General features: G+C 37.8%; 1 protein-coding gene across 1 annotated transcript in view; it reads right to left on the bottom strand.

Annotated features, from left to right (window-relative positions):
* NUCB2 (nucleobindin 2) overlaps positions 1 to 15,237 on the bottom strand; it is a 19,993-nt gene extending 4,756 nt beyond the window's left edge. The window contains exons 1-12 of the mRNA XM_071762383.1: positions 14,987 to 15,237; positions 10,371 to 10,514; positions 9,642 to 9,749; positions 8,253 to 8,379; positions 7,087 to 7,190; positions 5,247 to 5,432; positions 4,537 to 4,627; positions 2,993 to 3,051; positions 2,355 to 2,447; positions 1,349 to 1,438; positions 618 to 788; positions 204 to 285 (exon numbers count right to left, since the gene is read on the bottom strand). Coding sequence (XP_071618484.1) covers positions 204 to 285; positions 618 to 788; positions 1,349 to 1,438; positions 2,355 to 2,447; positions 2,993 to 3,051; positions 4,537 to 4,627; positions 5,247 to 5,432; positions 7,087 to 7,190; positions 8,253 to 8,379; positions 9,642 to 9,749; positions 10,371 to 10,514 — 1,255 coding nt within the window. The 5' untranslated portion in view covers positions 14,987 to 15,237. The remainder of the gene's footprint in view (positions 1 to 203; positions 286 to 617; positions 789 to 1,348; positions 1,439 to 2,354; positions 2,448 to 2,992; positions 3,052 to 4,536; positions 4,628 to 5,246; positions 5,433 to 7,086; positions 7,191 to 8,252; positions 8,380 to 9,641; positions 9,750 to 10,370; positions 10,515 to 14,986) is intronic.

Raw genomic sequence — 15,237 nt, 5'->3', positions numbered from 1 at the left:
TTTTATTATGGACTTAAAAGCACTGATATTTCAGAAGTATTTTAGGAGAGTTCCATAATTCCCTCTTAAAAACAGCTTAGTGAACCTCTCTACAGACATCATCAGAACCATATTTTATAAACAGCATCAGAAAATAATTTTAATGACTCTTAAATTGGAGATCTTATTTTAAAGTTTCTGTATCTACACAGAAAAATACATACGGGGTTGGAATTTCAGTTCTCCAGCAGGTCCTGCAGGAGGACTTCCTTGCTGTAGTTTCTTTTGCTCCATCTGTTTTACAACCTGGTGAAAAATAAAATACCAAAAGTTGAAAAATCTAAATCTGTCAGCTTGCTTTGATGTGGCATAAATGAATTCACTTAAAACAAATTTTGCTGCCACTATGTAAAGTCTTTGCTAATGAGTATACTACTGAGCTGAGATGCTTGCACTGCTTGTTCTAATCCTGAATACTCAATTATATTTTGCTGTGGTACCATTAGTTTAGAATTTAGCTGGGTTTCTTATGAGAAATCAAGGGAAAGAATGCTCCAGAGTTGGGGATCATCATGTGCTGTTAAATATGCATATACAGAAAAGAAAAAAAAAATTTAAAATTCTGTTCTCAAGTGTACCTGCTGAAGCTCTTGTTTCTGAGCCTGAAGCTGGTCATGCTGCCTTTGTAGCTCCTCCTTTTGCTTCTGAAGATCTTCTGCCTTCTTTCTAAGTTCATCTTCCTGCTGAGAAATATGACTTTCAAATTCCTTCAGCTCATCTTCAGTGAAGAGCTGCTGTTGATCTAGTGTCTGCATGAAAATACATACAAAAGTGAATACTTTTTCAGGAATACTTACATATGTTTTTTACTTTTGTCTCACTGAAGTTATTGTTAGCTGAACTGTACTGTTCTCTAAACCGCCTGCCTCAGAATGTTCATTGAAATGCCCAGACATCACACTGTAAAGGTCAGTACACTCGCTCTAAGAAACAGTAAATAATTTTTTCTTAGCTATTTTCTCAGCAAAATTCTACCACAGATGTAGAGGCAGGAGAAAAAATTTCTCATGCTTCCAGCTGAGGTCTTCCCCTAAAAGTGATTGACACACAAAATGTCCACTTTTTATTTGAAAAACTCTTCTAGAATCCACAGGGTGGCGCAAGACCTTTTCTGTTTGTGCCGGGACCATAGAGGTTACATCTGCATTACATCAGTCTGCAACGTTTTCTACATTGCATTTAACTTAACCATACATGTACCAAAACAGAGCTCAAAAAAACAGTGAAGGTCAGAGAAATGCCACTTGGTTTCTTGATTAGAGAGATACTAATAGTACCCTGTGTCACACTTCCAATACATTCTCCTTACCTCCCAGCTATCTGGCTCCAAAAATTCTTTTTTCTCTGTAGCTCGCAGGAACTCTTCCAAAGTCACGAGCCGGTCCTTGTTGATGTCAACCTGTTAGAAGCAAAAAAATTAAACTCAACTCAAAAGAATGGGTTTTGATGTTTAATTTCATTATGCACGCATCTTCTTTACTGTCCCACATTCAAGGGATTGCCTGCATCATCTTCTGAAAACAACTCCCACAAGCTCATACAGCTTAACAGAAATGAAAAGTAAATCCTCACATTTTAGTTCAAAATTCATTAAGGTTTATTGGAAACATTACTTTTGGTCACAGTCCCACCATCAATAGGGGCACTCAGTATTTTTTTGAGCAAAATGTTTTGTAGATTTCTGGTAATAATTTTGTAATAACACTGTAACTCAGAGTAATCTCCACTGTTGGATAGGGAGGTTTTAAAATAAACAAAAAAAACCCACAAACCACTTGAATTGTGTCAGAATCTTTTAAGAGGATGGTAGGAAATTATTCCCTCTATGATTAATAGAATACCAAGCTTGCTTCTGCAATAAGCTTAAGTAATAGAGTTGACTGCAGAAAAGGTGCACTATGAGTAACACCATGGTTCAAAACATCCTTTTCTTTTTCCTGTTGAAACCAGTAAAGATATTCACTGTCATAAATGACACCTTGAACTCTGAGCTCTCTTCTGAAGGGATAAGGGGAGCTACATCAAAGACCTTGCTCACCTCCCTCTTCTCACATGTAAATCTTACCCATTTACCAAGTGCAAAAGCATATTTAGCATCTTCCCTGTCTGACACAAAAGTCACAGGGAATTTCTATTGGAGCTTGGCATTTACATCAGAATGTGGGGACAGGGCTTGAGATTTGTAGCTTTATGTGAATCCCAGCACAAAGAGCATTCAGTGTGTCAGGTCATCTCTTTATGCTGTATTTGGAGAACTATCCATGTCAGGAGAACTGTGTTTCTTTAACAAAGGAGGAAAGGAAATCAGTCCCCACCTCGTTCATTACGTGTTCTCTCATTCTCAGCCTCTCTTCTTCCATTTCAACCATGTCATCCTCTTCATTTTTGGGATCATAAACTTTCTCGAGCTGAAATTCAAAATTAGCAAATATTAGTTTGGAGAAAGGGCTGCTCATTCAAATGACAGAGCATATTTGGAACAGACTTTTTTTCCAACAGAGAGTGTGTGTAATTCTCCTCTTTTAGCATAGTATTTAAGCAACAAGTGAGCCTTTCACTGCTGAGAATGAAGTTTTCAGTTAATTTGTGCAGTCTGTTGTAATTCAGTGCTGTGGACATTACAGTAAATTGACCATGGCATGCACAGTCCTGATTTGATTCAAAGCAGGCAGCTTCCATGAGGTTTCTGGAACAGGAGAGAGTAGCTTTTTCACCAGAGCATGCAGCTGACCCTGTATGTATTCAGGATATCACAAGTCAAATTGAGTGCTTAATATTCTTATTCTTCTTCAATATTCTTCAAGGAATATTTTCCTTGCTGATGTTTTGGCACTTTTGTAGAAACACAAGGCTGCACAAAACTTGCCCTAAGTCCCCAAATATACTTGGAAAAAATACAGACATCCCTGTAACCATTTACTAAAACAAAGTTTCTGAACTTTTATTTTTTTACCTCTTTAGTAAATAGGGCTTCTAATTCTTGCTCATCCAGAAAACCATCATTGTTGACATCTACAAAAAGAAGTGTTGAAAATACAAGTTCAGTATGCACAGGAAGTGATATGTGTAATAGTTCTCTATGATTAAAAAACTCATTTAACAAGATGGTTACAAAAGCTGTTTTTTCTGTCTAGGTTTTTATCAGGCACTGGTTGACCTGTATTGCCCTTTTTGGTTGGTTAGTTGGACAGGCCTGGAGCAATCTTCCTGCTTCTTAGATTAGCAAACTGAAATAGGTCATAACAAAATTGCAGGAAGTGCAACTGCCAAAAATTGTTGCTGAGAATAAGTTGTCCCAGTTTAATAACTACATTTGTGAATAGGTTCAGGAGAAACAAAAATCTGTAGATAAGCTTTGTTAACCAACAGTATGACTCTCCAAAATATCTAAATAATTATGGGAAAATCTATATAAATATGCAGCTCTGGAGAAGAGATCACTGTAATATGACTTTTTTCATTACGTGGTGAATCTTTTACTCTACATTCTACTCTGAATATTGTTATATTGCCTCTGAAACTGAAAGACAAATGTGCAGATAAACTTCAGATAAATGTTATTATACAACAATTCTGTTTAATTGTCTTTAAGTTCTTTTACACACTAAGCTCTCAGGTAAAAGGTTATTTCAGCTATTTCTCTTCTAGTAATACTTGCACAAAAAAGCTAATAATTCCAGAAAATTATTTTTTAAGATCTCTTTCCATAAAGAAAAAAAGGTTTAATAACTCTAGTATCTATACATTTTATAAACCAAAAGGAAAGTTCAGACTCAAGCTGAAACACTTTTCTTTAGTTAATTTACCATATTGGGGATTAGTCAAATTCTATATATTGCTCAACCCTTCACAGCTCAGTAACAGGAAGGACTTGATTAAGGGTGCTTTATAACAAAGCATTTAACAATGTCAGAATATAAGGCTACTTACACATATAATCACATTTAAAGCAAATGCTCATTGAGATGCATCTTCATCTCTCCTACTGTTTTATAGCCTCTAGCTGCACACTGCTCAGAATTATGGAGAGCTAGCACTGGGAGCATTGTGGTTTGGGGCATTTGGCTTTATTAAGACAATCTTGAAACTTCTGAAGAGGCTTAGCATTTCTGTGACCACTGATAAGGGGTGTCTGGCACTTATCTGCAGATGAGATGATGAGAAATCAAGGTTTCCCACACACACCTCTGAAGACTTATTCCTAGTATGCAATGTATAAGAAAATTTATAGTTATGGACAGCCCTCTACCTATAATTGCCTGAGGAATCACCACTGGCTATTGCCTGTATGATTTTAGGAATAGTTAAACAAAACTCTGTTTTCAACTTTGAAACCTCATGTAACTTTGCAGTTATCTTAAACTTAGAAATAACACATAAGCATTTTCTTCTCTATACTCTTCAGATTTCTGCAAATTTCCCTGGCATATGACAAACTTGCCCTCAGCAGAAGATAACAAAAGGTCTTTTCTATTAAGTTAAACTTGAACTTCTTACCGTGTAATTTGAAAAATGTTTTGGGGTCAAATTCATTAGGATCTAGTCCATCTGCTTCTTCCCACACCTCTTTCAGTTGATCTTTGCTTCCCTATAGATTGGTTACAAAGAAAAACTATTCAAAAAAATGATTAAATGTAATTTTTCTGCATTATTATTTTCTCACTAGTCAGGTTGCAAATGAAATCAATAGAATTTTCTTGAATTCCCTTTTGACCAGGTCTAACACTTTCATGAGACAGAATGGGCCAGAGAAAGAGGGAGTGCCAAGGAAATGCTTATTCTGTGGATGTGAACACCTGTAATAATCAGTTATGGCCCCACAGGCACATCTGGAAACCCTGGCTGCAAGGAGTTAAATCAGTTTGCCTTTTCTAGAGCAAGCAGAGCTGTGATGCATTTCCTTGCAGGCCAGGCATACCACAAAGACATCCTTACAGAGCTGAATACTGTTCTACTTTCTAACTCAACAATTTTACCTTTTTTTGTAAATAGTGGTACTGCTAGCAAAATAGCATGTTCCACAGAAAAAAACGTGCTGTATGTAGCAGCTTTTCTAATGCTCTCAGCACTGTTCCCACACTGCTCCTATCTCAATGAGAAGATGCAAATGCTGAGAACAAACAAGATATACCCTTCTCTTTACTAGCTTTTGCTCTCTGGAAAGGAAAGCTTCCAACCACTCATGTAAGAACAGACCATGGCCTTACAGGATGGTGAACTTTAGGATGATCTCCATGCTTTTTCTTCATCTCCTCAAATTTGGACTCCTCTCGCTGCCTCTTTTCTTCATCCAGTGTTTTCAAATACTCCCTCCTCTCATGCTCTTTCATCATCTCATATTTCTTAAACTCCTCATGTCGGGTCTTATCATAGTTTTCCAGGTCATTTGTGGCCTAAAAACATGAACATGTGTAGACATATGATTATGTCACATGATTATGTTAACACGTATGACATTAAAAACACTGTATTGTTCAGATCTGTGGGCAAGGCTGCCCATATTGCCATTCTCCTTTCAAACAAGAGGTAGAGTGGATGAGGGTTTCCTTTCACGTGACAGTGATATGAAACCAACTCTTCTCACTTTCCTCTTTTTACAGAATTTGCAAGGGTTCCAGCTGCTAGACAATTTTCACAACTACACAGTAGTGTAGGAAGGCATGAGGGTGTCCTTTCTCATCAGTTAACAATGAATTAATCACGTTCCATACTAACTAAAGCACAGTTTCAAACAGTATCTTTTAGACCTTGTTCATTACAGAATAAGAGCATTTGTAGGTTATCCTATAGTTTAATGAAAAATGTACATTTGTTATTAATTTGAGTCAGTCTGCAGTAGCTTAATACAGATTAAGTAAAAAACCCAAACAATTATAGGGAGAGTAAGGGTGTGATGGGAGAATTTCTGATAAGAACTTGTATAGAGTTTCAGGCAGCTTAAGGTATTAAAGGATGTTGTGGTAGTGCTTTTCAAAGTAACATGTTTGTACTTGATACAGTATCACCATTTTTTACATTCTCATTTTCAGATTCACTGAAACTTTTCAAAAACAATTTCAAAGCAAAGACCCCCTAACATGCCCATTACACTGTCAGTATTTCAGCTGAGAAATGAGAAAAGAAAAATAACACCTTAGGTGAGAGAGCTGCCCTGCTGAGGACATGCTTCTCCTAGCCAACCAGAAATTTTCCCAGAGTGATGCTTAGAAATGGCAAGAAACTTTGAAATATTTTTGTAGAAAATAACTTTCCAGAAAATTAAGAACATTTTCCAAGGGTAAAAAAAAAAAAAATCCACGAAAATTACAGAAAGCTTAAAATATACCTTACCTTATCTTTCAATTTATTTTGAAATTATAAAAACTGACAAATTCTCATGTCAGACATGCAGTGCTCTCTGAAGCATATCTGAGACTAAAGGGAAGTGTATTTTTTCCAGCAGCTGACAGAAGCCATGCCATGCTTAGCTGAACTGCATCTGCTCAACAAACATGTTCTGCACACCTGCCTCCCACCTGTGATTGATGCTAAATCTGCTAAATAAACATAAAATCCCATGCCCAGCATATGCTATTTCTAATATTGAGATTTTCAATTCTACACTGCTGTGGTTCTTCAGCTTGACATATATGTAAATAGATCCTGAAATTCAAATGGCTCACTTAAGGATGATTATTTATGCCATTCTGTGATACAAATCATTTAGAAAGAGAAATCAGAAAATACAATCAGGGAAAATATACCTCTGTCAAAACTCTATTTTATTTAAATACTCCCAGAAAGGTGTATTTTATTCCTGAAGTTGTTTGTACTGGTACATGAATGCAAGCCCTGTTTAGATGCCACCACAAAATTTATGGGTGCTTTAGTATAATGTACACTACCAGCAGCTCTCAAGTGTGCAAGAGACAGCTGACTTTTTTCCTGAAAATAAAAACTGTATTCCATTTATGAAAAAGTGATGTATGTAAAGAAGAATTTTCCTTTAACTGAGAAAAAACCCATAATAATTAATACCAAAACCCCCAACAGTTATTTGGTACTTACTGCTTTGATTAACATATCTAAGTCTTTAGGCTCAAATGTATCAGGATTTTGATGGTTCAGGTGCTCAAACTGTTTCAGGAGAGCCTGATGGTCTATACCTGTGTCTGAAAGAATAAGGTACAAATGTAAAATATTAAAATAAGTTTGAAAACAAACAAGATCAGGAAGTTAAAAATTTGCATATGGAAACTTGTGCTTGGAAGTACCTCAGACTCCCTGATGACTAAATAATTTTTTCACTTTAGAAGCAACACTGCAGTATCTACATCAGGCAAATATAAATGCAATAGTTACCTACAAAGGCAAATTAAGCCCTTCTTATTAGAGCTTCCTTGTAAAAAACAGGATATCAAAGACAAGTTCATAAAGTCCATCATTAGGATCTTTGTTTATGAGCAACTAATTCTCTTCAAAAAGAAACCACTACTAAGAAATTTGCAGAATTAGTTCTAAATGTAAACTTAAAAATTCTTCAGTAGTAAGAAATAAAAAGGGATAGGACCATTTACCACACAAATATACAGCACTCAGAACCATTAGAAACCTGTATTCATTAAGAGAAATTGCCTGAGTCTGTATGATTTCATTAGCAATTAAGAAAATGCTATGGAGAATTTTTTTTCACTCCAACTGTTCTTCCTTATTCAGGAACTTCAGATTTCCCCAAAAATAAGAAAAATAATCTTCTAAACTGAGATGTTTATTGTTCTTTATAAATCTGTAAGTAACTCTGATTGACAGGAAAGAGTCTTAGAAAGAGAAAAAGGAAAAACTTTTGTCTTAATTGACTGTAAAATTCATTTTCTACCCTGTAAAGCCATGAAATGCTATGTCATGTTTTATTCTTAATACTACCATGTTACTAGTTCTCAGTGAGTAATCTATAAATTGATATACTACAAAAATAAAAAGATGTTGAAAAAGGATTGGAAGAAAAATATACTTCCAAAATCAAGTTTAGTTACTTATAAAATACAGGTGGCTTTTCTCTTCTCCTCAGTTTCCTAGGAAGATGGTGTTTTACTGGCCCTAGTCCAGCCCTGAAAGAGCACTCACTTTCAGCTTACAGTCATTTTTGTTGACAGCAAAGCATAACTGATGGACTTTGGGCACTTCTCCAGCACAGTCCTACCTGTTAATCATCCAGTTAAGTTTTGCATTCTTACCTTGAACAGAATCCATTTTAGCTTTAATTAACATTCTTAATCTTGCCACCTCTTGTCTTTTTAGTTCATCCAGACGTGTTCTCACATGGTGGCTTACTAAATCAAGCTCTTTGCTTAGTTTTCCACTCTGTCAAAAAACAAAAGGAATGTACAAAAACTAGAAGAAAGAAGCCTTTAAAATTCCCATTAGACATGAGCTGCTAGACTGTAACCCACACTGTGAGAATATCAACAATTTTTCAAAAAGCAGAATAAACATTTTTTCAGTCTATGGTTATAGAGAGAAATCTGAAAAGCTGTTTGAAAAGAATTTCTAAGTATCTTGCTCCTCCAAAGAGCAAAACCATGACCTTGAAGCAGCAATACCTAATCATGTTTATGAAGTGACAAATTTCTTCATCAAATATTCTCAAATTAGCTCAAAAGAACAGTGAGATGCACACAAAGTGCTGTTTCTTCCACTTGATGACACCTGTGACTTGACAGAAAGTAAAAGCAGAGAAACAGCCACCCATGTGTACTTCAAAAATATTTATCAGGATCTGGAAATGGATGGTAACCTTCAAGTGTTACATGAGATGCAGCACGGAAGAAAAAGGAGCCAAAAGCTGCCAATGGCAACATGAGACATTAAAGGAAATGGAAAAGGCAGGATCTCCTCCTTAAGTCTGTCACTTTAATCTGTGTCCTACCTGTCCCTTGCTGAATTTCTAGCTCATAAAGGGGAATACAGAACAGCCACCACCTAGAGCCAGGAACTAAAGCAGAAAAGACAAGAATGTGGTGAGGTTTTGGAGAAAATGCTGTGTAGATTGGCACAAAAGAAAGGACAGTATGGAGAGAGCCACAGGATTCCTTTATTCCTATATACACTGGCTTTACCTCTAGCACAACTCCTCAATTTCCTCAGACTTCAAAATCTGACTTTCTTGTAATTCTCTCCCATGTCTTCACACTCATTTGTGACACACTGCTTAGCCTCACAAGGCAGATGCACCTTTAGGTGCAAAACTGCTTCAAATTACTCAGCAAGCAACAGTGAGTGCAAGCTGTGTTTCCAGCAGTTTTGGTGGGCATGAAGGTTCACCCAGCTGTATGGCTGAAACTGGTTTTTTAGCATAAAGGCAGAGGGCAGAAACTATGCATTCAAATATATATTGCTGGGGGAGCTTTTATGTTATGGAAAACTCTTAACAAACAGAAGTTGTGCTGTCCCTTGGCTAAAGACAAAGATCTAATAAGAGTTAAATACCTAAGTAAATAAAATGCAAGGAAATTTTAGCTGACACAAATTGAGAGGAGTATGAAGAAAGGAGGAAAGAATGCAACATACATGGCTCATTAGTATGGATTTAATTAACCTTAATTTTGCTCTTTTTTTGTACCTACCTTTATTTCTTCTATGTCAGCAGTCTGGAGCTTCTCCCTGAAATGCTTATCTGTTTCCAAGACATCTATTACTTGCCTGAGATATTCATCATAATACAGTCCTGTATCCTTCAAAAAACAATGTGAAATTGAGAAAATAATACAGTAACCAATATTTAATTTTGTTTAAATACAATGATTAAACTGACACTCAAATCTCAGCAACACAGGCCGTATACTCTCTTATGTAAATTTATTTTTCTGATTGGTATCATTGCCCTGTAACAACTTACTCTCATGATTCATTTGCTTCAGCAAATGACAAGAAGAGGCAAAAAGTGTTTAGGAATCCATACCATACACAGGCACCTGTCACACTGCTTGTTTCTCTTTTAAACAGTGCAATTAATTCACCACTGTGCTATTTGAAACACTACTGGAATCACTGAGTGGAATTTCCTAAGCCACTACTCAATCACTTGAAAAAAGTCTCTATGGAAGAGTAAGCAATTCTACCTGTTGCAAACTGGGGAATTCCTTCCATGTACCCCCTCATCTATAGCAGGTCATAGGGAAAAAAATTTAAAAAGAAAAAAATTTACATGGAAACTCACTATACTAGATGGTTGACTGTACAACAAAACAGCCTAATACCAGCAGTAAAGGAACATTTCAGGAAGGGAGTTTGCTCTAACAGGTTTCTAACAATTAGGAAAAAATACTTAATTAGATAAATTTCATTACACTTACTGGATTTTCTACCTTCTCTCCTTCTGCATGGCCTTGTCCTTTAACTTTTGTCTTATCTATGTCTATGGGTACAGCTTCCAAGACCATTAGAAGACATGTCAGCAGGAAAACACACTGCTGGGGCAGGACTGACAGCCACTTCATCTGAAACGAGAGTGAGTCACAAAAATTAACATAAATTATATTATACTGTACAGATGAGAATTTTTTTTACATGCCTACATAATTTACATTCCTACACCTGTAATAAACCTCTTCCCACATGTTCTGCTCTCAGATAACACTAAAACTTAGCAACTGAATACAGCTTTAATTTTTAAAGGCCATTTTTATACAAGGTTTCCTCATTATCTTAAAATGCCATATTGAGTGTTATTAGATGGAATGTCAGCACTGCTGTCAGATCCAAGCAGCAAGTCTGATTAGCTTCTCCTAGGTCACTCCTTTTAAACAAGCAAACACACAAACAAATGAACAAATCCCTTAAACCTAGGCTGGTTTGCTGGAGCTAGGAGTTTAATTTCTACACTGTTACACAAGCTGTTGTTCAATATTTATCCTTTACAAGTTATCTTTCAAAATAGAGGAACACCTGCATACTTTTCTCCCCAAATCAGAATTAATCCTTTTCAAAGTTAATATGTAAGCATAATTTTTCCCTCTCTTCTCATTGAATAAATGTCCCACCCACACAAGCTGTAAGTGTTCTCTTCACCATTCTTCAAGCATTTTTTTCCTTCCATCAAAGTTGTACATTAACCTCACAATTCAGATGTTCTTTCTCCCTTTCTAGCCAATATTCAACAGGTTTCAACATGGACATGCTGTCCTAATCTTTTGTTAGAATACATCCCACTCAGTTGTCTGCCCTGGGAGACATTTCTGATTTTTCCAAGAAGCATTTTAACACTGTACATAAATGTAATTTTATTTAAAACAGTATTATTTAACTACATAAAGGCAGTAGAATCCTTTATATTCACCCCTTTTTATTTTGCTTAAATTATTTTCTTTTAATTTGCATTTGTTATATTTTTCTCATGGCACTTAAGCTGCTTCATTCTCTTTAAAGTTAAAAGTTGGTTAACAGAACAGCCTCTTTTTTCAGTTTCTCAGTAAAGACAGCACAACTCAACTGTGTGCAGTGCAACATTTGCTGACAGAGCCTTTTAAAAAAAAAAATACACTTCAGCTGTTTTATTGGATGAGTCACCAAATCCTGGGGGATACTATACTGAAACACAGACTATGAATGCTCAAGTGAGAAAGAATCAAGTAGTATTTACAGAGCAACTGTACATCCAGAAATAAAGATGCCACGAAGCAAAACACATGGCTGCTGCTACAGGTGCTTTCCAAGTTTGGAAAGAAAATTGGTTTTCCTTCTTGTTGCAATGTTAATGATTCAGTGTTTAAGAATCTGTGCACACACAAATACACACACATATTTCTGTTACTACCTGCCATTTCATTTCAGAAAAAAATAAATATCAGTGTCTACAAAGGTATCTTACTAACTGAAGAATGCTGAGATATTGGCCTTGTTTTTAAAAGGAATTTGCATGATTTTATCAATTCTTTCCAATGAAGTTGGCTAAAAAACAGATTTATGAAGCCAACACTCAAGCAAAAACTTGCACCAAATTCAATGAATACTTGATAACACTTGCATCAACTTCAAAAGCATATTAAAAAATAATTACCACTACAAATACAGCTTCCAGTACTATAAATTCAGTTTCAATTGAGAACAAGATACAACAGAACACTTAGAATCTCACTAACTCATTTTGTGCAAACCTGAAAAGCAACTTTGCCAGTGCTGGTGTAAAAAGCAATCTTGTTTCTAATATGCTACGTGAAACTTAAGTACTTGGTCAAACCCAAATCCTAACTACAAAAGTATTTCAATTGTTACATTAATATGCATTTTCCTCTAGTCAACAGTGAATGATGATGCTACAGTAAAACTTGAAAGCTGCAGGACTTCAAGGCACTGCTTTCCCTCTTTGGAAAGAAAATACAAAATATTCAACAAGAATAAATCTGGATCTATTGATATGGGCTAGATTTACAAATATTTAGGTACTTAATATTAGCTTCCTAATAGGAAGTATTTCCATAATTTGCTAGTTGCCACTGATTTTTGCTTTCTTAGGAATCCAAATATGCATAAATACCTCACTGTTCTTTTGTAAAGAATATAAAGTATGAGAAAAATGATCAAGAAAAGGGTCTCTATATATTTCCTGAATTACCTACGATGAATATTTACAACTGAATATGATTTAAAAGTTTCTAATAAAATGCAGTTTCTTTCATTCTTCCACTGTCATATAGTGCAGAGTAAGTAGCAACAAAAACTGTTGAAATTAACATTAATTTAGCCTGTGATTTCTTTTTTTTTTTTTTTTTTTTTTTTTGGCTTAACTGGACATGGTTTTAGCTTATTACAAGCATATCCCTATCTCCAAGACTTGTATCTACAATGTATCTTACAGAAACTTTAGAGAGATGTGTTCTGCTTACTGAGCAATCAAACAGACCAGGACAATACCTCCCTAGATAAACACCTTTGTTGCACAGGAGCTCAAATCAAGGCAACTCTGATACGGGCTTTTAACTTCACAATAAAGGATTTTATCTGTCTGTTGTTTAGTCAGTGTATCACTAGAAGTGTAAGTCAATATTTTCACACCTGTGACATTTGAGTCAATATAACAGTATTTTATTTGTTTTATTATCTGCAAGAACTACTGTTCTCCCCTTTCAGTTACACACGTATCACCTGGGGGAAGCTTTTGACAGAAAGCTTTTAACTTGGCTTCTATGAACCAAAAGTTTATGCAATACTACCATAACTCCACAGCCAAGTTAGAGAAACTTCTCCTTAGCCCTACAGAAAATATTCTTTTTGTTTTGCACAGTTTTTATTTGCTTGATGTGGTTTCCTGAACATAATTTCAGATCCCAAACAATGGTATCTAAAGCTGTATTATAGCATCAAGTCACTAGCAAAGTTACATCTGATGCCTACATTAGATGCCTTCATACCCAACAGCTAATGGAAGTTTTAAGCAGACCCAAAGGGCATTATTAATTCAGAATTTTCTTTTCCTCCTTTTTTTTTTTTTTTTTGTTTAGTTCTCTTGGTTAGAAGTCAAAGACATTTACCTTGTTCTACTACAATACAACTTCTTTGAAGACAGGCTTTTGTTATTTTTAAAATATAATTACCTTTCTTATTCTAAAATTAAATACTACCACTGCCCAAAACATTACAGTAGTGATTAAGAGGGAAAATGCTTAATCACAGTAAGGAGGTACTGTATATAATCAGGTTAATAAGTGGCAGCTCATGATGGATGTGGCACTGTGACTCTACAAGATGAGTGTAGAAAAGGACAGTAAGAGGCAGAAATGGATTTTAAGTGCTCACAGAATTGTGGGCTTCTCAGGTAAACACTTGGTAAGTCTTAAGCAGAATCCCATAAAAATTACAAGAAAAGATGGTTTCAAACAATTTTTGAGTGGCTCTTCATCTCCTATGTGGTCATTAGAGTAGTGATGCTTCCCGTGCTACTCTGCTGAGTTGAGTGGCACTGCCACTTCAGAATTTGGGGCAGAATTGCACCAATTACAAAGTCAACTACAAGACTCTTTTTAGAGGGGGAGAAAACCAGATGACAAATCCCCAGCCACACCTCCACGCTCAAACTGACACCATGGTGTACCGGGGCATCACTATTGTTACTGTGATGGTAAAACATTGGACGTTATTTCTCCACAGCAAATACTTAGCAAATACTTTTCCTCCCACAGGCTGACTAAAAAGCGATGCCAAACGTGAACCCTTCTGGAAACCATAGCCATGTTCATTTCCGGAAAAAGTTACCTCTCTACCACCACGTTTCATCCTTTTGGAATATTTTCCCAGCACGGCGGTGAGTCTGACACCACAGTACGTTACCTCTGTCCCCCAGCAATAGTACCATGAGCACCATCTTCAAAAGCGAGACATTTGCTAGTGAAACCAGTCCCGTCTGCTGGACAAAGCTGCCAAGATTTTCCTGCCGTTGTGTAATTGCCAGCCGGTCAGGACTCTGCTGCTGCTGCCAGGTATGCATTAATTTTTCCCGGTGCTTACACGTCGCTCAGGGGCCGCTGAGCTGTTACTTCCTGGAAAGCGGCTGCCGGGCTGCGGGCACCCTGCAGACAGCCCGGGGCACGGGAGGGCAGCCCGCGGAGCCTCCTTCCCACCCCAAACTTCGCTTGCTCTCCTCTGCCGCTCCCTCCATCCCCCGATCCGCCAGACAGCCCCTCTCCCCTCCGGGATGTTCCCGCCCGCCCGCCTCCCGGGGCACCTCGGCGCGCCCCGTTTCCCCGCATCACCGCTACTCCGTTTTCAAACCTGACAGGCGGGAAGGCGGACAAACCACCGCCCCCCCGCCCCGCTCCCGCTCCCGCTCCGCGGCGGCCGAGCTCTCCCTGACAGGAGCTGCCTCGCTCCCAGGCCTCCGCCTCGCTCCGCGCCCGCGGGGCGCCTCCCGCCGGCCCCCTTCGCCACCGGAGGGGACACCGCCGCCTCGGGGGCGGCCCGGGACCGGCGATGTTACCTTTCGGTCCTCCTGCAGCGGGAGGGCAGCCGCTGCTGCTTAAGGGCGAGGTGTCTCCTGATCGCGGGGATGAAGGGGGCGTCCTCCTGAGGATCTGCGGGGCTCGGCACCGCGGAGCGGCTCTGGGCGGCACGACACGGTACAGTACGGGGCGATGCGGTACAGCGCGGTACAGCTCGGTGCAGTACGGTGCGGCAACCCCTCAGCACCCCGGCGGCTCCGGCTCCCGTTGCCATGGAGAGAGGTCCCGC

The sequence above is a fragment of the Heliangelus exortis genome, chromosome 18 (genome assembly GCF_036169615.1).
Source record: "Heliangelus exortis chromosome 18, bHelExo1.hap1, whole genome shotgun sequence".
NCBI classification, from domain to species: Eukaryota; Metazoa; Chordata; class Aves; order Apodiformes; family Trochilidae; genus Heliangelus; species Heliangelus exortis.
Note: the sequence above shows the minus strand (reverse complement) of the source record. Positions and strands in the feature narration are given on the sequence as shown.